Here is a 24,453-nt window from a genome sequence, read left to right on the forward strand (position 1 = left end):
CACAAGAGGTATTATTACCATTGTTTTATCGACGAGGACCCTGAGGCTTAGACAGTATAGGTCACTGGCTTTAAGGTGAATGATGGGTATTTGTTGTTAATGTTGGCTTCTCCTCCAAACAGCCTTCCTTCCTAGTCTTCTAGGCACAGGGGCCTCTCTTGGCTTTGGACTCCCACACAGAGTTCTTTCTCCTTGTGTCTCAGGAAGCACTTCTGCCCTCTCCCAAGTCAGAGTATTCACATTCAAGTCTCCTTTTCCTGCTACAATAAACTTATCTATGCAACCACAAGGCACTGCATCCTCAGTATGCATCCTCAGTAAATACTTGATGAATAAGTGGATGAAAAGTTGTGATTGTGGGTATGAAGAGGCCCAACTTTTTGTGGGACTCAAATGGAAACTTAGTTAACTCATCCTATAGCAAATGAACAGAGATGATACACGGCAATGATTTTATAACATAATAGTGTGAGAGACAGCATACATGTCCAACTAAATGATGGGCCATTCACTTGCTGGAACACCATACAGACATTAGAAATCAGTACAAAGACTAATGGCATGGAGAATGTTCATTTTTTATCAGTTAGGAAGAAAGGTAGGTCACTAAATGTTTGTTTAATGTGATCTCACTTTATTTTTGGTGAGTATTACATGTACCCACACACTTAGAAAAAAGGCTAAAAGGAAAGATAGGAAATGTTAACTGAGAATTTTTCTGGAAGGTAGAATTATGATGTCAACTTTTCTCCATAGAGTTCATGTTATTTTCCAAAATTTTTCCAATAATAAACATCTATTTCTTTGGGAAAAGGAAAACACCCCAATACATGTTAACTGAAAGTGATTGAAAAACACAGCCTTACCCCTCGGATTGGTAAGTGTGGCTTCCGTGGCCTTCCCACCATCCCCGCAGCGGGTGTCATCAAAGGGGAGGCACTGGTCACCTGTCCCCGCGACGACCTCGGAGTTCTTGACCAGGTCCTTTACCACCGTGGTGGACTTGATCTTGAAGACCCGCCGGCTGTTGGTGTCGGAGAGGAAGACAGCCCCGCTCATGGGGTCTGTCGTCAGGTAGTATTTGTGCGCTGGACTGTGACTGGAAGACAAGGACATGCCAGTTGGTGAGCCCCTTCTTCTTTCCTACCAGGTAGCCAGAGGCGTACAACTTAAATCCAAGCAAAAATATCATATGTGGATGATGTACCCATTTTTGGGGCGAGTTCCCCAATTTGTCTGACTCCAGATATGGTGGGTCTAACTCTCTCTCCCACTCAACTATTAATGCCAATGATTGCCAGTCCCAGCCCCAGCCCCGTGCCACCCCCATATCAGGTGCTCAATACATGTCTTCTTAAAAGGAATGTCCATGAGGGTTACCATAGGTGGCCTGTAAATCCAAGCCAGAAACACAAAAGAGCTTGACTTTAAAACCACTTAAAGGTTGGACAGTGGGAGGGAAGAGATCAACCAAAGAACTTGTATGGACACAGACAATAGGGTGGTGGAGGCCTGGGGCAGGGGGCGGGGTGGGCTAGAAAGGGTCAATGGGGAAAAAAGGGGACCTATGTAATACTTTCAACAATAAAGATTGGATAATAATAAAAAAGAGTTGGACCTATGGACTCTTCTTCCACAGAATTTTCACAGCAGCCATAACCCTTCTTGGGACTGACTGATAAGACCCTGCCAGATCTGACTCCCAGTCAGCATCCACATGGTTTTCACTTGACACACATGTTATACTGATCAGGAGCCCAGCAGTCTCCCGCTTGCAGTCAGATATAAATGAGTTGCAGGATTAGTTGTAATTGGCAGCTACATCCAATGGAAAATAAACAAAACACAGGAGCAGTGCTCATGATGGTTCCACTCCTGGAGACCAGCCATGAAGACCAGGCCGTGCTAACAGGAAAGTGAGGTCAGACCTCGGCGGCACCCAGGCATTGCAGAGGCAAGGCGCTGCCTCTGGGTACAGGGAGAAGGAAAAGGCACCGCTTGGAGTCTGTTCCATCTGGGTTTGAGGTCTAGCTCTGTTAGTTCCAGGTTCTGAAACTTGAGCAAATTAGCTGGCCTCCTGAGCCTTAAGTTTTCTTCATCTACAGAAGGGGGATGTTAGCAGCTACCTGGCCAGTGTACTATGAAAATTACATAAAATCATCTGTGACAGATCTCCAGCATCATGGAACCTCAGAGGTGCTTTACATCAGCACTGTTTGATGACTAGCCATCATGTCTGTTTTTGCATGTGGAGAGGACTAGAGCAGCAGCCGCCAACATTTCGGGCCTCACAGACCGCCAGTGGTCCGTGGACCACTGGTTGGTGATCGCTGGACCAGAGCGTAGATATTTATTATTAAGCTTGACTTTTGCTATCACATGGTACTGCTTTACAATTTCATCGAAGTCTAGGCCACATTGGAGTTGGACTCATAACTCCTGGGAGCTGTTTCAGTTCCTGTACATGGCCTGGTAACCCTCAGCTCTCAAACTGCATCTCAGTACTGACAGCATCCTCTACGTCTCTGGAAAGTCTTCTAATTCAAAGGCATCTGTCTGTTCAGGCTGGATGGCCTGGCACTGGCCGGGGGCATGTATTTCAGTGGCAGACTCGGTCCCCAGTCCTGGTTGGGGAACGTGTGGGAGGCAACCAATTGATGTATTTTTCTCTCATTGATGTTTTTCTCTCTCTCTGTCTCTCCCCTCCCTCCTCCCTCTAAAAATCTATGGAAAAATATCCTTGGGTGAGGGTTAACAAATATAAATAAATAAATAAACAAGCTTAATAAATAGCAGCTGGTCTCCATGAGAAACCCCCAGAATATTTATGTTATTGCATAATGGAAAAGCCAAGAATGGCAGACTTAATATTGTCTTGTCTGACCTATTTCCTGGGGCAGTTAAGGACTCTGTTAGAATTAACAGAATATGTATAGCTGGGATCAATGGAGATGAGTTCAAATGCACTTCTGAACAACAGGCTTCAAACATTTCTCCATGACCCTAGGGAAGAGATCTGGAGGAGATAAGGTTCTGTGTTCCCTGATGGGGTCCAGGAGGAAGATGCCCAAAGGGCTGGGGTCCCTGGACTGCGCATGCCCCGTGTGGTAGGCTGGTGGCATATTGAGGCTGAAAAGCCCGAAGGCAGGGAAGAGACTGCTTTGGGGAGCACCCATGCAAGCTAAGAGCACCAGCCTGAGCCAAAGGCTATTTCTGGGAACAGTGGAGACAGTAAAGGATAAAGAGGACAAGATTTCAGAATTTCTTTAATCCACTTCTGACATTTACTGATGGGGACATGAACGCCCAGAGAGAGGAAGAGGTTTGTCAATACCCAGGTGCCAGTGAGAATCAGAGCTAGAACCCAGGTCGTCTCACTCTGTTTTGACTTTAGAAAACAAAAAGGCAGAAGAAAAATCCTTTATTCTCTCCCACTCTTCACTATAGAAATACTTTTTAGCACCTGAGAAAAACAATGAATTGCAAGAGGCCAGGAAACTGGCTTTGAAATCATACCATGGATCCATCTGTTAAAAGATAACTAAACATCAGAAACAAAAGACACTCAAACCACAACTCTCTCAACTAAAGATTCTGAGATTAAAAGCGGAAAAAGCCAGGCGCCCAAACCACTGTCACATGATGAGTGCATGGAAAAGCTGGACAAGCACCCTGGCCCCCCGACTCTTCCCAGCTAGGCACCCCCACACTCCAGCTGTGTCCCAGGCAGTCACCACCACTGAGTGAAGGTTTTAATGGTGAATGCTAGATTTTCAATGAAGATCTGCATATGAAATGTAATTCTGTGTTTACTATAAATCTGAACTTGAGGGCACATATCCATACAGAGTTCAGTATTATCCATACAAAGCTCACCGAAAATCTGGTTTAGATTTCAGTGTCAGGAAAAAATATCCCTCCTCTGAGAAGTGAACACATTTTCCCATTTCTGATAATGCAAACCATGAAAATTATTATGTTTCCCTGTTTATTCTGGCTGGAAGGAGGCTCCGAGTCTAATTTGATATATGACCACATATATGTGTTTCCTCCTTTTTATTTTGTTACCAAATTCTATTTAATTTACTTTACTGCCTGTGTCTTTGGTTGTTAAGAGGATTGAAGGATTTAATTCCTTTTTGGGAAAGATGGAGACATCATCATCATCATCATCATGTAATTGTTATGATGATGTTAAAAATAAATTATTATTATTACTATCTAATAATGATGTTATTATTATTATTACCACTTCTGGAACTCCTTTCTGTGCCTGGCACAATGCTAGATACTTTACAAACATCCTCTGTAACACTTACAACAATCTCCATGGGAGATTTTATTAACCTCAAGTTAGAAGCTAAAGCCCAAAGAGATGAAGTAATTTTTTCAAGTTCACACAAGGTCACTTTCAAGTTTTGTCATCTGTAAATTAGATATACCATGAGTACCTAATTCAAAGGATGGTTTGCGGACAAACTGCTTTAATCCATGCAAATCACTTAACCCCTCTCTGCTACACACTAAGAAGCTCTATATCAGTGATGGCGAACCTATGACACGCGTGTCAGAGGTGACACACGAACTCATTTTTTTTTGTTAAATGGCATTTAAGTATATAAAATAAATATCAAAAATATAAATCTTTGTTTTACTATGGTTGCAAATATCAAAAAATTTCTATATGTGACACAGCACCAGAGTTAAGTTAGGGTTTTTCAAAATGCTGACATGCCGAGCTCAAAAGGTTCGCCATTACTGCTCTATATACATTTAACATTTATGATTATTACATTAATACTATATCTCACTATGTAGATATGCATATCATCACTATTGGATTTGGGATTGGTCTGCCTCTATCTACCTTACTAAGACTTCCTTTCATCCCACCTTAGCATCCCCCCACGTGCCACTGTGGTCTGAGCCCCGTGTGAGTCTGAGCCACATGTGGGTGACTGAGAGCCCCTCTGCAGAGATGCCAGCCACAGCCCCGTCTGCCCATGGCGACTTTCAAGTCACCCACATGTGTGTGAGGCTGGGGGGACTCCAAGGTCACTGTCTCCTGGGAGTCAGATGAGTGCTGCAGTGACCGGAGCCGATGGCAGGCAGACATTTCTCTCTGTTGGTCTGATGAGGCCCAATTCTGTCTGCTGCAGTGTCATTGTGAGCCTACATGACAAGTCTACTCTGTGACAAAGTTCCTATTTGGGGATTGCTCTCTGGGTGTCTGTCAGGTCTGGAACTCCTCCCCTGCTCTGTCCTTTCTGGCAAGCCTTCCAGGGGGCTATCTAGCACCCCAGCCATCAAGCTGAGGCACCTGGAATGCCCACAGAAGCACAAATCTGAGCCCTGTCTTCTTCCAGGGCCTTCACCTGATACAGATGTTCTCAGGACTTCCCACTGTGACCATCCAAGTCACCCAACACAGTGAGGATGATGTACTCCTTTATTCTAAGAAGAGGCAGACTGTGGTGTTCAAATTACTATGCCCAGGTTAACATTTTCCCCATCACTGCAGTCTGTCTCGTCCACTGACTACCAAAGGAGCGGCTGCACTTTGTAGGGATTAGAGGAGCTCAGACTCTCACCACCTGTCCCCACCATTATTAACGACTTCCTCTCATTGTAACCGATTACCCGCAATCAGTTCCAACCACACAGGGTTCATTTGCCATCGAGCCATCTGAAATTGACACATGCATCTTACCATACAACATGCAACAAGGCAGAGGAGAGACGGGAAAATTCTCCACTGGTTGGCTTACCTATGTCTGAAATCTTTATTTCTGACAGAAGACAGGAGAGCAGGGAATAGAAGAAAGAATGAGGTGTTAGCAGCAGGGTTAGAAGCATTATTAGCAGCCTGAAAACTTGACAGCAATGGTACAGTACAATACTATAATAAATAAAGACTTAGCAGCCATGACACTGATATATTTCATATGGGATATTACTTGTCAGTGAGCTCACTTACAAGCAGCTACATATCACGGAAGAGGCGTGGTTCCACCTGCTCCGCTACGGCTGACTTCGGGGAAGCGGATGAGGTTGACACATGCTGCTGCTTCCACCAGGGCTGAGGCAGAGGGTGGAGCAGTCCACCCCTACCCCCTAGACAGACACACATTCCCGGAGATATACATGCTCATTGCTGTATCTCTGCCCGTGGGCCTTACCAAGAGTTATTAAAACCTGCAGAACCTGCTACAATGATCTTCATAATAGAATACAGAATGGGAAATATGCTATAATTAGAAGGGAGACAGTAACACAGAGAAACAGACCAGGGCAAAAAGACTCAAAGAAAACTAAATCAAGATGATAATATATTGATCCATTTATCTTTCTTTCCAAATTTCATTGACTCCTCCCTTCCTTACCCACTGTCTTCCATGATCTCCCTGAAACAGTGGGAGGGAGACAGGGGACATGGGATCTCTTATTTGAAAGGTTGAAAATGGAGGCCCAGAGCTGGTGGGTGTTGCTCAGTGATTAGAGCCTCGGCCTGAGCACTGAATGGTCACTGGTTCGATTCCAAGTCAAGGGCATGAATCTGGATTGCGGTTTGATCCCCGCCCCAGTAGTGGAGTGTGCAGGAGGCAAATGATCGATGTGTCTCTCTCACATGGATGTTTCTCTCTCCACCGCCCTCCCTTCCACTCGCTTTAAAAATCAATGGAAAAAATATCCTTGGGTGAGGATTAACAAAAAGAAAAGAAGAAGAAAAAAAAAGAAAAAAGAAAAGAAAAAGGAGGCCCAGAGAGGGTAGGTGTCTTCCCCAAAGTTGTACAGCTTGTCTGCCAAGGTGGATTGACCCCCTGTCCATGGCCCTTTCCATCACAGGACAGGAGATGGAAAGACAATATGAGCAGTTGACCGAAGCAATTACATCCAGGGTTCCCTCTTCCTTGGCAGATGCCTCTGCCAATCACACTCATAAAAGAGAGAAGAAAGGCAGAGAATACTCCTGGTGGCCTGGTTCTCACTCAGCCTATTATCTGATTTCCTAGGGGTCCATAGAATATGAGCTTCTAATCCTTTTCATGCAAAGACCCTCTCCTTCCCTGTCCCTGCGTGTGTGGGCAAATACCAACGTGCTCCTCTTGGTGCTGTTGTGGCTGTTGGTCAGCCACGTGCACTGCAGAATGAGATTCTCCGCAGGCACAGACCTGCAGAGAGTACCTGGACAAGGCATTCAGCCAGAGGGGCCCTCACGGGTCCAGGTGACCAATCTTTGGTGCGGCAGAGCTGCACGATGGCCTTCTGGGTTTGCACCCGCCATTCCAGAAGCTGGACCTTTGGCGGTTTTTAAAATTCCATGGTCAACAGTAGTAGGGGCCTCACAAAAGTGAGACTGCTTTTCCCCTGGCCGCTCTGGAGGAAGGCTTTCCTGCCCAAGGGTTGTGCTGTTCACCTGGACCCCAGCCCGGGAGAAAGCAGCAGTGAAGAACCTGGTGCAGTGTCTCCTGAAAGGGAGAGTGGGGCACTCCCTATCTGTAACCTCAGTTTCTGGTAACCCAAGATCCCACCCTAAGGCAGTGCTGTGGTTGTAAGGAGATCTGGCTGAGGGAGGCATGGGGAAAAGCCACACCAGGCCCTTCCCTGCTCCCTAAGAATGGCTATGCTCTGTCATGCCTGGTCAGTCAGGATGGGGAAACAGAAGAGGCTGACTCAGCTGGCTCTGTGGCACTACAGAAACAGACAGACAATGCCCGGTTTTAGTCCGAGGGCTTTCTCTCAGTATTGGGCAGCTGAAAAACCTGCTCCTCACTCTGAATGTTAAGTAACGGGGCAAAACTTGGTAACACCGGCAGGGGGGGCCTTGGCCAGGATGCCATCCCTTGCCCTCGTTAAAAGACTCATGTGATTGATTCCAATCAGTTTGGTGCTAGGAGGCAGAAAGAAGATCCAGGGGCTTCCAAGGAGTTTAATTCTTGGTTGCCAGCAGCCTTCTACATCAGCTGGACGCCAAGGCTACCTCCCTGTCCCAAGAGAGGTTCGACATTGCAGTGCCCTGTGGGAATCAGCTGCTGCTTCCTCAGGGCCCTCGGCTCAGGTTAGCCTCTGAGCTGGGCAGTGAGAGGTCCCGGATTCTGACAGGTGAGACGCTGCCCTGCTCCTTCTCTGGGCCTGGTGGGTAAGGCCAGCTGGGCCCACAGAATGGCAAAGGGACGTTATAGGAACTGTGAGGAAGGCAGTGCCTTATGTACCTCAGCTCCAGGATGTTGGTGACGTTCCCGGAGGGGAAGATCCTTCGGATGTAGTTGAAATCTCCCACGTAGAGGCTGCCGTCAGAGCCGCACGTCAGGGCCACGGGGGCTAGGAGCTTGTTGCCGTCAGCAAGGCCGTTGCAGCTGGGACAGGAGATGCTTCTCCGGCGCCCATTGCCCATGATGCTCCCGATGACGGGGGGCTGCTGAGACACAAACTGGTTCTCCCCGTTCCCTTTGTGCAGGATGCCTGCGAGGAGACAGAGAACAGAATCACCCACGGAGCAGGGAGAGGCTCTCTTCTGAGGCTGACCACAGAGCTCCCGTGGTGCTGTAAGGAATGCAAGATCTCTGCCTGCCATTCCAGACATCTCCTAAGGCTGCCTCACCCCAGAATGAAACCTTGGACAGGCCATACTGCTCTACGGATGAGATCCTCACAACGACTCTGTAAGCTAACGGGGGTGGGGGGGAGGGGGAGGCAAAGTGGTGTACCTGAGGCCACACAGGTGATGGTAGGAGCAGCCCTAAGTCCAGGCTCTTAGTTATTCATCTCCACAGCCTCTCACATAGACTGAACTCATCTCCTATCCCTCTCTCTGGTCTCTCTTACAGCACGAATTCTCTATCGCACTTGCCTGTTTTCCTCTCTAGGCTGATACCATTTCAAGTACAGGGACTGTGCTTGTCTTTTCCCTTTCTGTATCCCCAGTGCCCAGCAAAGAACTTGACACAGAGTAGGCACCAATAAATGGTTATAGAAATGCATGAGGGAAGCGAACTCACAGTCTCTTCTCACCAAGGTAGAGTTAAGAGAACTGGGTTTTTACCTCATTTTGCAACTAACAGGCTGATCCCAGCTCTTGTCGGTCTCTTCACTGCCTTTGGGCCTCAGTTTCCCCAGCAAAGAGAAGGGATTGCCCTCGATGACCTGTAAGCGCCATCCCATCTCCCCACTGTTTCCCCTCAGGCCCAGATCACCCACTAGCTCCTGGATTATTGCCACGGCCACCAAGCTGGACTCGGCCTCCAGCCTCACCCCTTCTGCACCACAGCCTGAGTGAGTTTTGTTTGCTCCAGTCAGAAGCATCTTCGCCCAGGCTGTCTCCTGTTAGCTTTGTCCTTTGTTGAAGGGATACCTTTTATTTTTATGTAGTCTGAGTAATTATTTTTCTACTTGAATGTGCTTTTTTAGGTTTTAGGGAATCTCTCTGAGATCATAAAGATATTCTATGAAAGTTAATGTGTTATCTTTCTAATTTAGATCTTTAATCAAACTTTATTTTGTTTACTTTATGCAAAGTATGAACTTACGTTTGTTTTTCTCATATACTGAGCCAATTTCCCAAATGCCAATTTCGAAAACACCTATCCACCCTCCACTGGTAAGTGATGCTCCCTCTATCATATACCAAGTTCCAATGAACACATGGTATATGGAAGAAACCTGCAGTTACCCATGGTATCCATCCTATCCCCCTTCCTTATTTCTGTAGTTATAGAACCTGGTGCTTGGCAGGGCACAGACTCTCTGGGGCTTCCTACAATTCCAGCCTGGTGTGCAGCTACACTTGGCAGGTGACTGCGTTCCGGACAATGTTTGGAAGTGGAGGTGGCAGGGCAGCTGCTGGGATGTGTCCTTAGCGTGGAAAGGGCTTGCTCTTAGTCCTTTCCTCCTTCTTGCTGGCTGGAAAGTGGATGTGAAGTTTGGAGCGGAAGCAATCACCTTGGATCATGACCTTGGGGATGGAGGCTTGAGTAGGAAAGGAGCCTGCCAAGTGCTAAACCAGCTCTGGCATCTCTAGCTCCAGACTTTCAGGTGCATGAGAAACACACTTGTAACCTGTTTGCAATTCTGTTATTTTGGCTTTTTGTCACTCATGGCCAAACCTTGTCCTAATGCAGTGATGGCGAACCTATGACACGCGTGTCAGAGGTGACACGCAAATTCACTTTTTTGGTTGATTTTTCTTTGTTAAATGGCATTTAAATATATAAAATAAATATCAAAAATATAAGTCTTTGTTTTACTATGGTTGCAAATATCAAAAAATTTCTCTATGTGACACAGCACCAGAGTTAAGTTAGGGTTTTTCAAAATGCTGACACGCTGAGCTCAAAAGGTTCGCCATCACTGTCCGAATGACTACTCACAGGTCAGGGTCTGGGCTCCTTGTTTTGTCCCCTGGTATCTATTCATCTGTTCCTGTGACAGCTCCACACAGTTTTAGGATAGCTTAATATCTGCTGTGTGCCTCTTTTTGGTTTTTATTTTGAAGATTGCCTTAGCTATTTACACATTTTTATTCTACCATAAGTTTTAGAACAAATTTGTCAATTTTCCCCCCAAACCTGTGGTTGCTTTGATAGGCATTCATGGTATGTACAGATTAGGACATCATTACCGTAGTTAGTGGTCTCATCCCAGAACACAGAGTGAGCTACTGGAAATTCAATCTGACTGTGGCACCTGCGTGCTTCACACCCTCCATATGCCTCTGGATGAACTTCAGCTGCCAAGCCCCCTGCTTTGGCTTTTGCTATTCCCTTCATTTCACCCTTCGCTCAAACCACAGTGACCCTCCTCTCCAATGACTCTCCTTTCATGCTTCAGTGCTTGGCACATCCTGTGCCCTCTCCCTACTTTAGACAGGGCTAATCCTGCTGACCCTCTGAAACTCGGTTCAGAAGTTCTCTCCAAAGAGGTACCTTGCTGAACCACGAAGCTGAGTGACATGTCCCCCTTCTATGCCCCAGTGCCCTGCTCCCTCTGTGATGCACTGTCCATGGCACAGCATGGAAATTGCCGGGAAGTGTTGGCCTCCGATCTGAGTAAATTCTTGAGGCCTTTCCATTCTGCTTCCCCAGAGCCCAGCAGCAACAAGCACAAAGCAGGGACCCCAGGAACACTCATGGACTAATCCTTCAGACCGATGGATCCCATAGGAGCCCGTGGAATCTGAAGTGTGTGTTTTTTGTCTCATATGGCACCAAGGACATCACAGCAAGGCTGGGCTCTGGGGATTTTATCCACCCACTCACCACTTTGGATGTTGAGGGCGTGATGTTTGTCCAGGCTCCATCCTCCGAGCCTGGAAGCGTCGATTTCATAGCCCTGCAGCACTGCTGTTCTTTTCTCCCACAGGATCAGATCCGGGCAGGATTCGTACTCATAACCCACAGAGACTGCAGACAACAAAAGGCACAGAATGCACAGTGAGCAAGGCCTCTTCTTTGGCTTTAGATCTGCATGCAAGGCCCCTGCCTGTCTTTTGTAGAAAAGGAAAAAGGATCACATTTCTAAGTGGAACCACATCTATATGCACAACTAACACAGGGATGCTGAGCCTTAATAGCCCTTTTTTGAAGAGTGATCATATATTATTAGGAAAAATTAAACAAATGTATTAACTGCTTTTTAAAAGGACCCAGGTGACTGGATTCCAGGGAAAACTCTTTAGTATAGAAAACACTTTAGGCACAAAAGTCTTTACTGTAGCATTATTTTTCTTTTTGTTTTGTAGCATTATTTTTAATAGTGGAAAACTGGGAGTAACCTAAAGGTTCAAAAGGGGCTAGAGGTTGAGCAAACCCAAGTGTACTATGCTCTGGAGGAATATTATGTAGCCCCTGGAAATTATGGTTATAAAGACCATGGGTGACACAGGAATAATGCTAAGTTGAAAAAACTAGTTATATATCATATTATATCTGTGCTAAGAAAAACCATACATCAAAAAATTAAGTGTTAATAAGTGGTTGTATTTGCTTAGACGAACATACGACTTTATTGCTATTTTATCTACTTATCCACTTTTTATTGATGAGAATAGTATTACTTTAATAAAGAAAAACCCAAAATCACTTGTAATGAATTTATGAAAAGGAGCTCAGCTAGGGTACTTTGAAAGCTGGAAATGGCTTTGAGGTTTCAAAACTTGAAAACCCCTGGGTTTCAGAAGTCACGGCCTCCTTTGGCCACCGGGATGCAGTCTCCCCATGCAGGCTTCCCAAAGCTGGGTTTGTGAAAAGCCCAATGACTGCTCCATGGAAAGGAACTATCTGAGGTGGGAATGCCATTTTTGGGCTGACACTATTTTCCAGTGGACAATATCCTACCACATACACAAGACAGGAGTTAACAATTGGGCAGCCCCTTAGAGTTTCTTTTAAGTACCATAAAAGATGGCTGGCCATCCATGGCAGGAGGGGAATATGGCTGGAAAATGACCTTGAGTCCCTTACGCAGGCATAATGCCTCCTACTGGTCATGTCAGGAGAGTGAACCTTGAGGTCTCCATGTGTGGACACTTCCCTTTTTAACTGGTACGAGTAGTGTTCAAGATGAAAGGGTTTTCCTGGGGCATTACTCTAAGTCAGTGATTTTTAACCTTTTTCATCTCATGGTGTACATAAAATAATTATGAAAATTCTGTACACCAAAGAATATATTTTTTGCTGACAAAATATACAGGTATAATTTTGATTTATTCACACCAGATGGCTATTGTTGTGTTGGCTGTTGTCATTTTTTAATTTGACAATCTAAAGAAAAAGAGGTTAGTGCTCCTGATTAGTCAGGTATTGCACATTTTAAAAATTCTTGTGGCACACCGGTTGAATATCGCTGCTCTAAGTGCTTGTAGCATTAGCTCTCAAGGGTTAGAACTGCCAAAAGTCCAGCTCTGAACCAATCCCAGGGTCCAGCTCTAATCCCAAAGCACACCCAGCCCTCAGAATCCCAAGGTCTGGGTGGGGCTGGACTCTAGGACAGATGAGTCACCTTCTGCTTCATCTTTTAAAAAATGACAGCAATAACAACAACGAAGAGAAAACCTCTGTGATTGGAAATGAGGTAAAGAGGCCACAAAGCCTTTCTGAGGAAGGAAGAATCTTACTCCTCAATGAACCTGGAGAGACCCAGGAGCTATATATATATTTGTTAATTCTCATCCCAGGTTACTTTCTCCATTGATTTTTTTTTAAAGAGAGAGTGAAAGGGAGGGAGGGAGAAAGAGAGAAACATCGATGTGAGATAGACACATTGATTGGTTGCCTCCCACACACTCCTTGACCAGGGCCAGGGATTGAACTTGCAGGTATGTGCCCTTGACTGGGAATTGAACCCGCAACTCTCCAGTGCCCAGGTTGGTGTTCTAACCACGGAGCAATACCAGCTAGGGCAAGACACCCATATTTTTAATGGGCAAGTTCAGGCCTGATGGCTGTGGGGGCCACAGCAATGTCCACATGGCTCTATCTTGGTGGCACTAAATATCTTTTACCCATCACAAACCACCATTGTGTTTTTTTCAAGGACCTTTTTGGTTTTGTAATTCTTTTTTTTTTTTTTTAGTGGTCAAGTTTTCCATATTCAGGTCTTTGAGTACATTCTTTTAGGTCAGGGAGGGTCACTGAAAATCTTGATGGTCAACTAAGCCTTGGGTACTTCTGAGAGGAGGAAAGGAGTAAGAAGAAAAAGGGCCGCATCCCCCCAAGTCTCTTGTCTCTCTGAGGATGGTGTTGCGTCCTGTGGCTGGGAGACTTACCAAAGGCTTCCGAGAGCCCAAACACCTTCTGGTTGTAGACATCTGTCTTGTCCCAGATGAAATAGTAGGACAAGTCTGGGGCTGCGGCAAACCACTTCCTGAAGAGGCGGCCCTCCACCGCCACCATGAGGTGCACCTTCATGAGGTTGAAGGGGATGGTCGGATGGGTGAGGCTGACCCTCAGGACAGACTTGTAGCCCGGCGTACGGCTGCTCAAATAACTCAGCCTCATCTTGCCGCCCGAGATGGCGATTTCCTCTTGCAAGGCCTAGAGAGACAGATCACCATGCGTGACGGTCATGGGGTCACTGGTGCAGGGAAGATGGTCACACCCCTTGTACTCTTGTTCAAGGGGCAGAGGGGAAAGCAGAGAGGAAGCAGGGGAGGAGAGGAGAGGAGGAGCAGGAACTAGAAGGGAGAGAAGAAAGAAGAGTGGGAAGCAGAATACGAAGAGGAGCGAAGACCCTGGTTTGCAGGGTTGGCTCTCACAGGGCACAGCTCTGCCTGACTGAACTCCAGTTTCCTCCTCCATTCAACAAGGATGACGATGCTCAGCTCACTGCATGTGAGTAACTCATAAGATAATGTGTGTAAAATACTTACCGTAATGTCACCGCTCACTCACTAGCTGTGTCATTCTGGAAAACTCATGGAACCTTGAAGTTCAGTTTCCTCACTGGATTGGTGTGAGGATTCCGTAAGGTCCCAAATATAACAGAGACTTGGGAAATGCTGCTAAGTGGATGATGGTGCTGCTGGGGGTGGCGGTGCTGGGAGCAGGGGGCACTATGAAGAAGGACCTTCCCCTCAGACTAAAGAGGACAGCTGCCTCAGCAAGGATCATTCCTCTCTCAAAACTTTCCTAAAGTAAGATCTGTTTCCAATGGCCTTTTTCTTCAGCAAAGTAAACAGAGACGAGGAGAAGCTGACCAAACAGCTATTCAGGGTTCAGAGCCTGCCAAGGGCCTGAGGTGAATGCCCCAGCTCATCCGCAGAAAGAGGTTGAACTGGCTGCATGGCGCTTCCTGCTCCAGCGCTGTGCTAGATGAACAGAGTGGCTCAACGGGTGTGATGGGCTTAGATCCACAGTGCAAAGTTGAAATGAATGCTGGGATTTTCTGGAGCATGGCAAAAGCAGAGCACTTTTATCAGCTTGATGCTCTGGGCTCTGTTTCAGGAAGGGGACATTAAATCAATCGAGGCTAACATGGCCATTAAAAGGACAATGAATATTCCACGCTTGTGTTCAACTGGGCCTTCACAAAGAAATGCTTTCTGTCCATTTCATATAGAGGTGTGAACCCCCACCCGCAGCCCATTCTCCCGACTACACAAAATTTTAGGGATTGGGCCTGAACCAAAGCACTCCTCCTACATTTTAGCTTATAAGTTCTAGTCAAAGTGGGCTCCATGCCCCAGGGAATCACAGGCAGGTTCAAGGGCCATCCCGATGTTCTCACAAATATTTACTTTCTGTAACATATTCTTTAAAATTTACATCTCCCAGTCCTTGCAAAGGATCCCCAGTGAGTGGACTGGGAAAACCCAAAAGTTTGTTTTCATGTATGTCATCAACCTGATAATAAGCAAGGGGCAAGGTTTGTGACCCAGCGGGGCTCAGAGCGACCCAGCCCAGGGAGCGCTGTAAGAAGGGTAGAACCTTTCACCTCGTTTGTTCCAAAGTCCCTGCTCCTGGGGAAATGTCTAGCTGGAGCGGAACTGGGGTTGAGCAACAAATTATTCCTCTCCAGCAAGCCTTGTCTCCTCTGACAGCCATTTCCTAAGAAAGGTCAGCTGGTAGTTGAGACAGGAGACAAGCCCTGAATCTCTGAAAAGAACTGAGGATTCAACCTCAGGGTGCAATGAGAATTTCCAAAAGGCTGTATTTTCTTCTTGTGGGCAGCGTCTGAAGCCACTCAACAGGACACACACACAGAGATGTGTTTGCCCATCCAGGCATGAAATATACATACAAAAAATGTAACAACCTTCTGCTCCATCAGCACTGGCAACCTAGGGACATGCACGTAGCCAGAGCTCTCATTAGGCAGGCAGGACCATGGGGCTTCTCCCCGACCTCCCCCCTCCCCCCAAATCTCCTCTCCTCCAGGCCTTGTTTCTCTCATAAGAAACTGGGCAGGGATGGCGGAAAAAATTCAACCCTACACAGTTTTGGTAGGCAGAGAATCTATCTTGATTTCTATTAGATTACAATGCTTCTTTCCAAATTACTTCATTTTAATGATAATTAAGGAAAGCACTTGCACATACAGTTTTGAGCCAAAGCAATCCTTAATTGGCAAGAAGGCAGAGCATGTAAAATAATCTTAATAATAATGATGGTTAAAATTTATTGAGCACTTAGTAGGTGCCAGACATTGTGCTAGTCACCTCATTGATATTTTCTCATTTCATCTTTATTATAATGCTCACTATTGGGGATCCCTCTGTCTCACTTCGCTTGGTAGAACCTATCACCATAGATATTTTTAATAGAAATAATGAGAAGGGTGGATGCTGGAGATTGAGGGGAAGGAAAGTGGAAGTGAACTGGATGGCAGAGTGGAAGAGTAGGGACTTTTTCTAGGATGGAGGGTGCCAGGCAGTTGGATTCTGCATGGTGGGCTGATGGCATCTCTTTCTCTTTCCTCCTCCACTCCCCAAATAAAATAAAGGCATGGAGAAATGCAGTTAGGAAAGCTGGGTACCTGAATTTCTGGAACGATGGGGCCTTTCTCTGCACAGGAGCTGGCAAAGGATGTCAGTGGGGATGGAGACACAATAGGGTTGGGGCGGGCGAAGTTGCTCAAGTCGCAGCTGGGAATCTCATTCTCTTCATGGCGCATGATGATGGTCTCCATGACAAAGAAGCGGTCCCAAGGCAGCCAGAGGGTATGCTCCTGGGTGATGAAAGGTGCCCGCTCGAACCGCAGGATGATGGAGATGCCGCCATTTGTGACCAAGTCAAAGCTGTTTGGGAGGCGGGAGGGTTGAGAAAAAGAGAAGAGGGGGGAACAGGAAAAACAAGAAACAGGAGATGATGAGGAAGAGAAGGAAGATGAGCAGCAAGAGGAAAAAGATGGAGAAAGGAGAAAAAATTATACCAAAGAGTCTGAGCACTTGTTGAGGAGACTTTAAAACCTAAAAGGTGTCACTGCAGACACAAACAGAAACAGATATTCCACAAAGTATTTTTTAAAAAATAGAGAATTTGCCAAAGCCAAATTAAACACTACTGTGACAGAGAGTGACTTGCCAAGACACAGGGCAGTGGGTGAGCCTCTGCTATGGTGCTCCTGGTACTTACGACTCTTGAGCGGATGCTCAGTGAAAAGTCAGCAGAATAAAGTGGAACAAACCCTGCCCTGGCATTAGGAACCCTAAGCCTAGTTCTGCCTCTGCCAAGAACGACTGTGTGATCTTGGGTAGGTCACTTAGCCTCTCTGATCCTCAAGTCTCTCATTTTTAGAATGTAAAGGTTCAAATGGACTCTTCTTAGGTCACTAAGATTCTATGACTCTACATCAGCTTTAGTTCTGAGTATGATACATTACTCAGCACAGGCCTTTGGGGTCACAAAAGGGCTAAGCAATCTCGAGCCGCACTGTTAGAATCACAGTACATCAGAAGTGAATGGGGAACCAGAAGACTGAGTCCCAGCCTCCCAGTTGGGATGAGATCTCCATGACAGCGTCCCCTGAGGACCTTCAGTCATTGCCCTCTCCCAACCTGATGACACATTAGTTTCTTCTACAAACTCACCATTGGGGAGGCATTAGGTTCCTACTTGCGCAGTTCCAATGATAAGGAGCTTGCTATAGTCACAGGAGGACTATCTGACCTCTCGCTAATTCTGATTGTCAAGATTTTTTTTTTAATTGAGTCTGGGTCCCTCTCCTTATAACTCCTCAGCTCCTGGTCCTTATTCTACCTGCTGAGGTGACTTGAAACTAGTCTGTCCCTTCTGCCTTTGACCATCCTTGAGGAGTTGGAAACAGTGATTCGGTCTACCAGCCACCTCCGGGCTGGGGTGTCTGTCTTTTTGGACAGAGTCCTTTGTGCTATTACTTTTAGGATGCATTTTCAAGGCTTGCCCTCGTCTTGCTTTTTTTTAGAAGGAGAACTCCTGCTAACTCTTTACCCACTCAGTATTCTCGCTCCCTGCCCTGGGCGCCGTTTGCACCACGTGCACTCCTCCTTACAGGCTACATCATGCTGTCCTGGTATCACAACTTGAACTCTCTGGCCCAGGGACACTAATTCATCTCAGTATTTCTGGAACCTAGTCCAGTGCTTGGTGATTGAAGTTTAGAGACAAATGCACGAGTGATACTGTCAACATCTTCTGAACTGACTGTCCATCAAACACCTTAAGTTCCTCCTTACTTTGGCTGTTACTGTAACTCAACCAGATGTCAACCTGTGCAGTGGGTGTTAGAGACCCCAATGCAGGACCTCTCCTGTATCCCTGGTAAATGTACCTTGTAGGATTGGCTTCATGGTTCCAGCTTGCTCTTCCCTCCTCTAGGAGGGAAAGATTTTCCATGGAATGTTCTGTCCTGGTGCCAAATCTTGGTAGGTGACACCCCCTGGATTTGGGTCCCCCCAAAAAGTTTCTCACCCACTTTGCCTGTTTCCCACTCAGCCATCCTAGGCCCACACTCGGGTAAAGACAGTTGGGCACTACCCTGCTTTGATAAGTCACGAGAGAGAAGGGGCTTGTTTTGAACTAAGGCTCCGGGTTTGGCTCTACAGCAGAATGTCAATGGCTGGCGGAGCACCCGGACTGAACAGTATCTGTACTTTGACAGAACAATTTTTAACCATCAAACAGAATTTTGGCCTGACTTACAAGCTCCCTTCATGAGAGGAGGATCGTGGGGGAAGCGAGTGAAGACAAACATGAAAAGACATTCTCGTGGCTGTGAGCAAGCTGGGGGCAGCTGGCCTTGCCAAGATCTCGGTGGAATTAGCTCTTGCCAAGAGCCAGGCCTCTGGAGGGAAACCTTCTAGTGGATGTGGATTTGAACCTGACACCAAAGGGGAGGCCCGGTTTTCAGGTGAAGCCCAAGCGGCTTTGGGCCAGTCCAAGCTCTGCTGCTCACTCCACAGGTGAGTTATGTCACCTGTCTGAGCCTCAATCTCTTCATGTAAAATGAAATTAATGATCATAATCACTTGGCAGAGTTTTTAATTAGATCGATGGGATAATGGATGGGAAAAGCGCAGGTCCCATTCCCTGGGCCTCATGCTCTGTATAAATCCCATTTTTCAATTCAACGAGCTTGAACTGCTTCTCTTGTCTGCTACTCTTTTGAAATTTTTCTTCATGACTTGTATTTTTCATCTTTTTAATGATCTTTTTGGCTAACTTCTCTGGTACTGCTTTCTGTTTATGAATTCTTGTTAAGACTGGAGGTCTCACATTTCAGTGTGGGGTGTGTGTATGAGAGCATATGTATGTGTGTGCGTTTGTGCATGTGTGGGCTGGATGAGGGCTTGCCTGGAGTATGAAGGTTACAAAGATGAGTTAGGCTTGGTCCCTGGATTTGCATATGTACACTGTCATCTCCAACTACATCTCTAGTCTTAGAGTTCCTCCTGGCATCTGAGAGGTAAGAAAGAAAGGGAGGCAGGGAAGAGGGGAAGGAACATGGGCAAATGCTACCCATTCACATACAACAGAGATCTTCAGACACTTAGAGAATAGGCAGAGACTTTCCCATACATTATGAGGGTCTATGTTGGGAAGAAAATTTAAGCCCCATAATGCACTTGCAAAAACTGCCCTGAAACCCAAGCTATGAGTTGTTGCAACTTGGGCTACTGTGATGTAATTTTGCAGGCTGATACGGGAAAAATGGCTGATGCTTACCTCTTAGGAACCCCTGCTCTCAAGGGGCAGTAGCGATTGCAGGGGGAGCACAAACAGGAGGGATCACAGCCTGGAGGCACTAGAGTGAGCTTTTTCCAAGGGCTACCAAACATATGTTTTATGGACCCACCCTTACCAAGCACAGGGCAAAGGACCGACCATTTGCCATCTCATATGAATGATGGTCAAATTTTAGTCCCTATGGCTTGTTTTTGATGACTGCTTCATAGCAGGTAATAATGTAGTCAGTAGTCAGAATAACTGTTGCCTACGATGCTGGCATCTGCTGTTTCCATAAAGTAGGCAGCCCTGAGCTGGAAGGTAGTGCAGACAGAGCATGAGGAGGGAGATTCCTCCATGCTGTAGGAGAAGTCTGTGCTGAGGCCCTAGCTGGGATGGAACATGCGCAGGGCAGGGAGCCATGGCCTGGCCTGGCCAGATTACCTGTGGGGACTGGCCACCAACCTCTTCCAGCTGGGCACCTTCCCATTCCCAGGGAGTGAGAGGAAGGGGGAGGGCTCCCCATGTCAAGCTTGCCAACCCGTTAAGAGGCACACATGTCTACAAACAGATGAGCCTCTGCTTCATTATCACCTCGGCCGGGACATGTTCACATCTGATATTGGATTAAAGAGGTGCTAAAATCAATCAGGCTGCAGCATCATTTCCAACCCAGAGTGAAAATCAACCTTATGGGCCCACACTTAGCCAGATGGACTGCCACCACCTGATTTTATTAAAAATAGAGGACTTGTCACCACCGACAGCCTAAATATTCCACTTTCCTCCTTCCCCTCCCCTTTTCTCTAAAATGTTCTTATTGTTTGTACTGTAACCATTATCTTCTCATCATTTAATAACTTGTAAATTTAATAAACAGCTAATACTTATTGCTTACTTACCACGTGCCAGACCCTGGAAATACAGCAATGAACCTGAGTGGGGCAGGGAGCTGAGATTGATCAGACACCTGCTGTGTTCAAGGTGCTTCCCCATCCATCATAGAATCTAATCCTTACAGCCAATTTATGAGCTAGATAGTGGTAGGGCCATTTAACAGACAAAGAAGTTGAGGTCCAGAATGGTGAGGAGATTTGTCTAAGAACACATAGCAAGCAAATGCCCAGGGACCCAAGGTCAGAGTTCTGTCCTCACTCAGTGGTTTCCACAGACCTAGGTGGTTGCAGATGGAAAACACAGCTAGAATGGTAAGACTTCTGGAGCTGTCTGGTCTGTAGACAGTGGTCCACGAGGCAGTGTTTTATATCCTAAGTCATGAGGCAGGAGACTATATTTAAGGTACCCTAGGTTTACTGTCAGAACCAAATGAGAAGAAACTGCTTAATTTTTAGCCAAAGGGACTTAGGCCAGAGGGAGATACAAGGTCACACAGGTAGTGAGTTGCAGAACTGGGCATCTGAATTCAGGTCCTCTGAACCCAAATTCCATCGTCTTTCCATGTTGCCATTCCAACAGCAGTTCTGTGGCAAGACCACGAGAGCAGGGCCTTCACTAGCCCTGGTCAACAAAAGGCCCCTTACCTGCCATCTTGCCTGCTGATCGTGTATCCAAAGAGAGGGTTATTGACGAAACTGATGTTCACACCAACCAGCGGGGTCCCATCTGATGTCATCACTTGACCACGAATGACACATGCATGCCTGTGGGTAGAGAAGAGTAAATAACATGGTCTACTTCTCATGCACAGAACCCTGGCTGACAGGGAGCCCCAGGAGGTCAGAAGACAGAAGGCAGGTTGCTCAGACTGCTCTGGTACTCTGCGGCTCATGGTGTTTACTCCAAATGAATAACAACATTCTTTTCTTTTTTTGTACTGCCTTATTGTAAGGCATCAAAGTGTCTCCTAAAGATTTATTATTGGACCCTGGCCAGGTGGCTTGGTTAGTTGGAGCATCATCCTGATGCGGCAAGGTTGTGGGTTCGATCCCTCCTCAGGGCATATGTAGGAGGTAAGCAATGGGTGCATGGATAAGTGGAAACACAAATTGATGTTTCTCTCTCCCTGTCTCTAAACTCAATAAATAAGTACATTCATTTTAAAGAAGAATTATTATTGGGAGATGTTTTCAGATATCTCACTCAGAGGTCCTTTTCTAAGGATACTATCTTATACTGTAAGGAGCTAAAGCTGATCTGAGAGGGCTATACAGTGTAGTTATGCATGTGAATCTCTAGTCCTGTGACTTGTGTTCAACCCCAGCTCTTGCCACTTTCCAACTCTCTAAACCTGCACAATATGTGACAGCTCTTTGAATCTGTTTTTTCATCCTAGTGCACAGTAAGCTCCACCAATGGCAGTGGTTATTATTGCCTCTAATAGTCTCACTGGAAGTGGACGTGCGAGAAAGTGAACAGAATAGAGGGCACTTTGCATCTGGCATTGCAAACAGGAGAAGGGCAGATGCTGGCATCGTCCCCCTGGAGTGGGTTCTGAAACCTGTGACCTCTCCCAATATCCCCCGCCCCACTTTCCCTCTATATTCCAGACAACTAACCATCTGCTTCCCCCAAACTCGCCAGGCAAATTTGGTTAAAGCCTGTGTTTGTGCAATGTTCCTCCATCTGCCTCAAATGTAATCCCTGCACCCTCTATCACTGTTTCTTCTCCTTTAAGACCCAGCTTCTAATGATGCCTCTTCCCTGAAGCCTTTCTTGATGGCCCTAATTAGAACTAGTCACTCTCTTCTAAAACCTGACTCAACACTTTGAGACCGTACCCCACCGTACATGTTTCTCTTCTCCACTAGGTCATGAGCTCTTTGAGGGTAGGGTCAAGGTCTATTTCTCTCTCTGCAAGGCCTGGAAATGCCTCACAAGTACTAGGCCATTGTTGTTGTTTTTCAAAAAAGGTGGTTTGAGTAAGTTGGTGGGACAATTAGAGATGATCAAGAATGATGGTGTTTTTCCTGATGTTTCAGAAACAAGCCTTTTTGGCAGATGACATTTTAAAAGGACCCCAAAGTGAAAAACAAATACAAGCAAGATCTGCTAGGTGGGGACCCCCTTTCCTCTCGGGGTGATTCTGAAGGCAACTCTGTGGAGTCTTAGTCCCTGCAGAAGCCAGAGAAAAGCCAGTTGGAAAATCACTGAATGAGAGGAATGGGAGGAAACTGGGGTCCATGAGGTTATGTTATTTGCCCCAAGCCACACGGAGAGGAGGTGGCAGAACTAGGCCTTGAATCCAGGCCTCACAACTCTGGGCCCAACTCGAGAGCAGTCTGTTTACTATGGGCAATGGGTAGAAATGAAGGTGAGCACTAGGTCAATGTAATAAGGGATCAGGGCACTGGGGGGCGGGGTGGGGGGGAGGAGGGGGCGCGCGAGGAGGCAGCCCTCATTGGCAAATCAGAGGCAAGTGTTTATTGTACCCACAACTTTCTCCATTCGCCTCGGTCCAGAAGGCTTTTTTTTTCTGGCCTAGGGAAGAGCCACAGATGAGGTCTGGGGGCATTCATAAAAAAACTCTCAAACGCAGCCTCTGTTTTATTAGGTGCTTACATCTCTACCTTCTAGAGTGATAAACTTTTCTCTGTTGGATGAGAAAAGCAATTAACACCAGGTTTGTAAGCAGCTGGTCTCACTGGTGTCAGCTTGTCCTTTCTGAAGGCAAGAACAGTAAGAACAACTACCCACAATGCATCACACTCCCTGCCCCCCACCCACCCCACCCCACCTCACCTCCTGACACACAATCTGGTTAATGCTAATTCAGTCAGTGGTTTCCTTCCGAGGCCCTTGGTCTAAATGCAATTACATGGCAAACAAGTTAAGCGGGCAAGGCTCAGCAAAGACTCTCAGTCCTGCTCTGAAGGTCTCCTGATATATTTAGGCAAAATTATCTCTCCGCTAATGGGAGATTTATTCCATTAATTGTATTCAGCTGGTGCTGAGAGATGCTTTCTTTCATGAGGGAAAATTGAATTTCTTACTGCTGGAACTTGGTCCTTCTAGATAGAGGATTACTAACAGATCCCATCCCCTGGTGCTGGTCCCTATGGAGCCTTCTCCTGACATGTGTGTCTTCAGGTTCTGCCTGGACAATAACCAGCCCTCTGGAAATGGTTTCCTTTGGGGGCTGCCCTAATTGCTGCCCCTCGGACACATGTGGGCCAGCCTCCTCTGATTTATCTTTCTTTGGGGATCCCCTGATAATTGGGAAACGTGAAATCAGCACCATTTGGCTATCCTGTGACCTCCACTTCAGCAAGCCAGAGCAGATGTCATTTTAGCCCAGGCTCCTGTGGATTGCTTTGGATTCTGGACAAGATTAAGTTGACTCCCTGTGCCGCTGTAGGCCACAGAGACCTCTTGCCAAAACAGACATTTGGCTCAGGAATGAAGTCCTGGAGAAAAACACTTCCATCCTCCTCCTGTTTGACCATGATTTTCAGTTGTCAAGAAAATCCAGGGTAACATAAAGCCTTCCCTGGAACAAAGGAGATGGGGAAGTCTGCTCTGCGGAGGCCTCTGAAATGTGTCTCCTGCCACATGTTTTTGTTCAGGGAGGTTTAAAAAGATGTGGGTGTTGGGCTTCCAAATGCTTTTTTTTCTTCGTCCATTTATTTAATGGATGCCACCAGTGGTGTACTGCCAAACATTGAACAATTGACTTTTGAAAGCAAAATAGTTTTAATTTGTAGCATTTGCCTATATCTGTGGTGTAAATACTTCTATGATGGCTGATTTCAACTACCCATGAGATGTCACTGAACCCAGAGCTGGGAAGAGAGGCACAGTAATATACCGTCATATAGTATTTCCACCACAGAGATACAATACTAGTAGACCCAAATAA

At 46.4% G+C, this 24,453-nt stretch overlaps 1 protein-coding gene across 1 annotated transcript; it reads right to left on the reverse strand.

Moving 5' to 3' along the window:
- Positions 1–620: 620 nt before the first annotated feature.
- On the reverse strand, positions 621–21,292 carry LOC308525298 (teneurin-4-like). Its single transcript, XM_081100110.1, has 7 exons — positions 21,179–21,292; positions 16,471–16,732; positions 13,763–14,030; positions 11,256–11,399; positions 8,214–8,463; positions 5,769–5,789; positions 621–1,099 (listed from the first exon to the last, which is right to left on the reverse strand). The coding sequence occupies exons 1-7, from the start codon at positions 21,268–21,270 to the stop codon at positions 760–762; spliced, it is 1,377 nt and encodes a 458-aa protein (XP_080956236.1). The 5' UTR covers positions 21,271–21,292; the 3' UTR covers positions 621–759.
- Between the last annotated feature and the right edge of the window lie 3,161 nt (positions 21,293–24,453).

This window comes from Myotis nattereri (assembly GCF_964212035.1).
Source record: "Myotis nattereri genome assembly, chromosome: 9".
Taxonomy (NCBI): domain Eukaryota; kingdom Metazoa; phylum Chordata; class Mammalia; order Chiroptera; family Vespertilionidae; genus Myotis; species Myotis nattereri.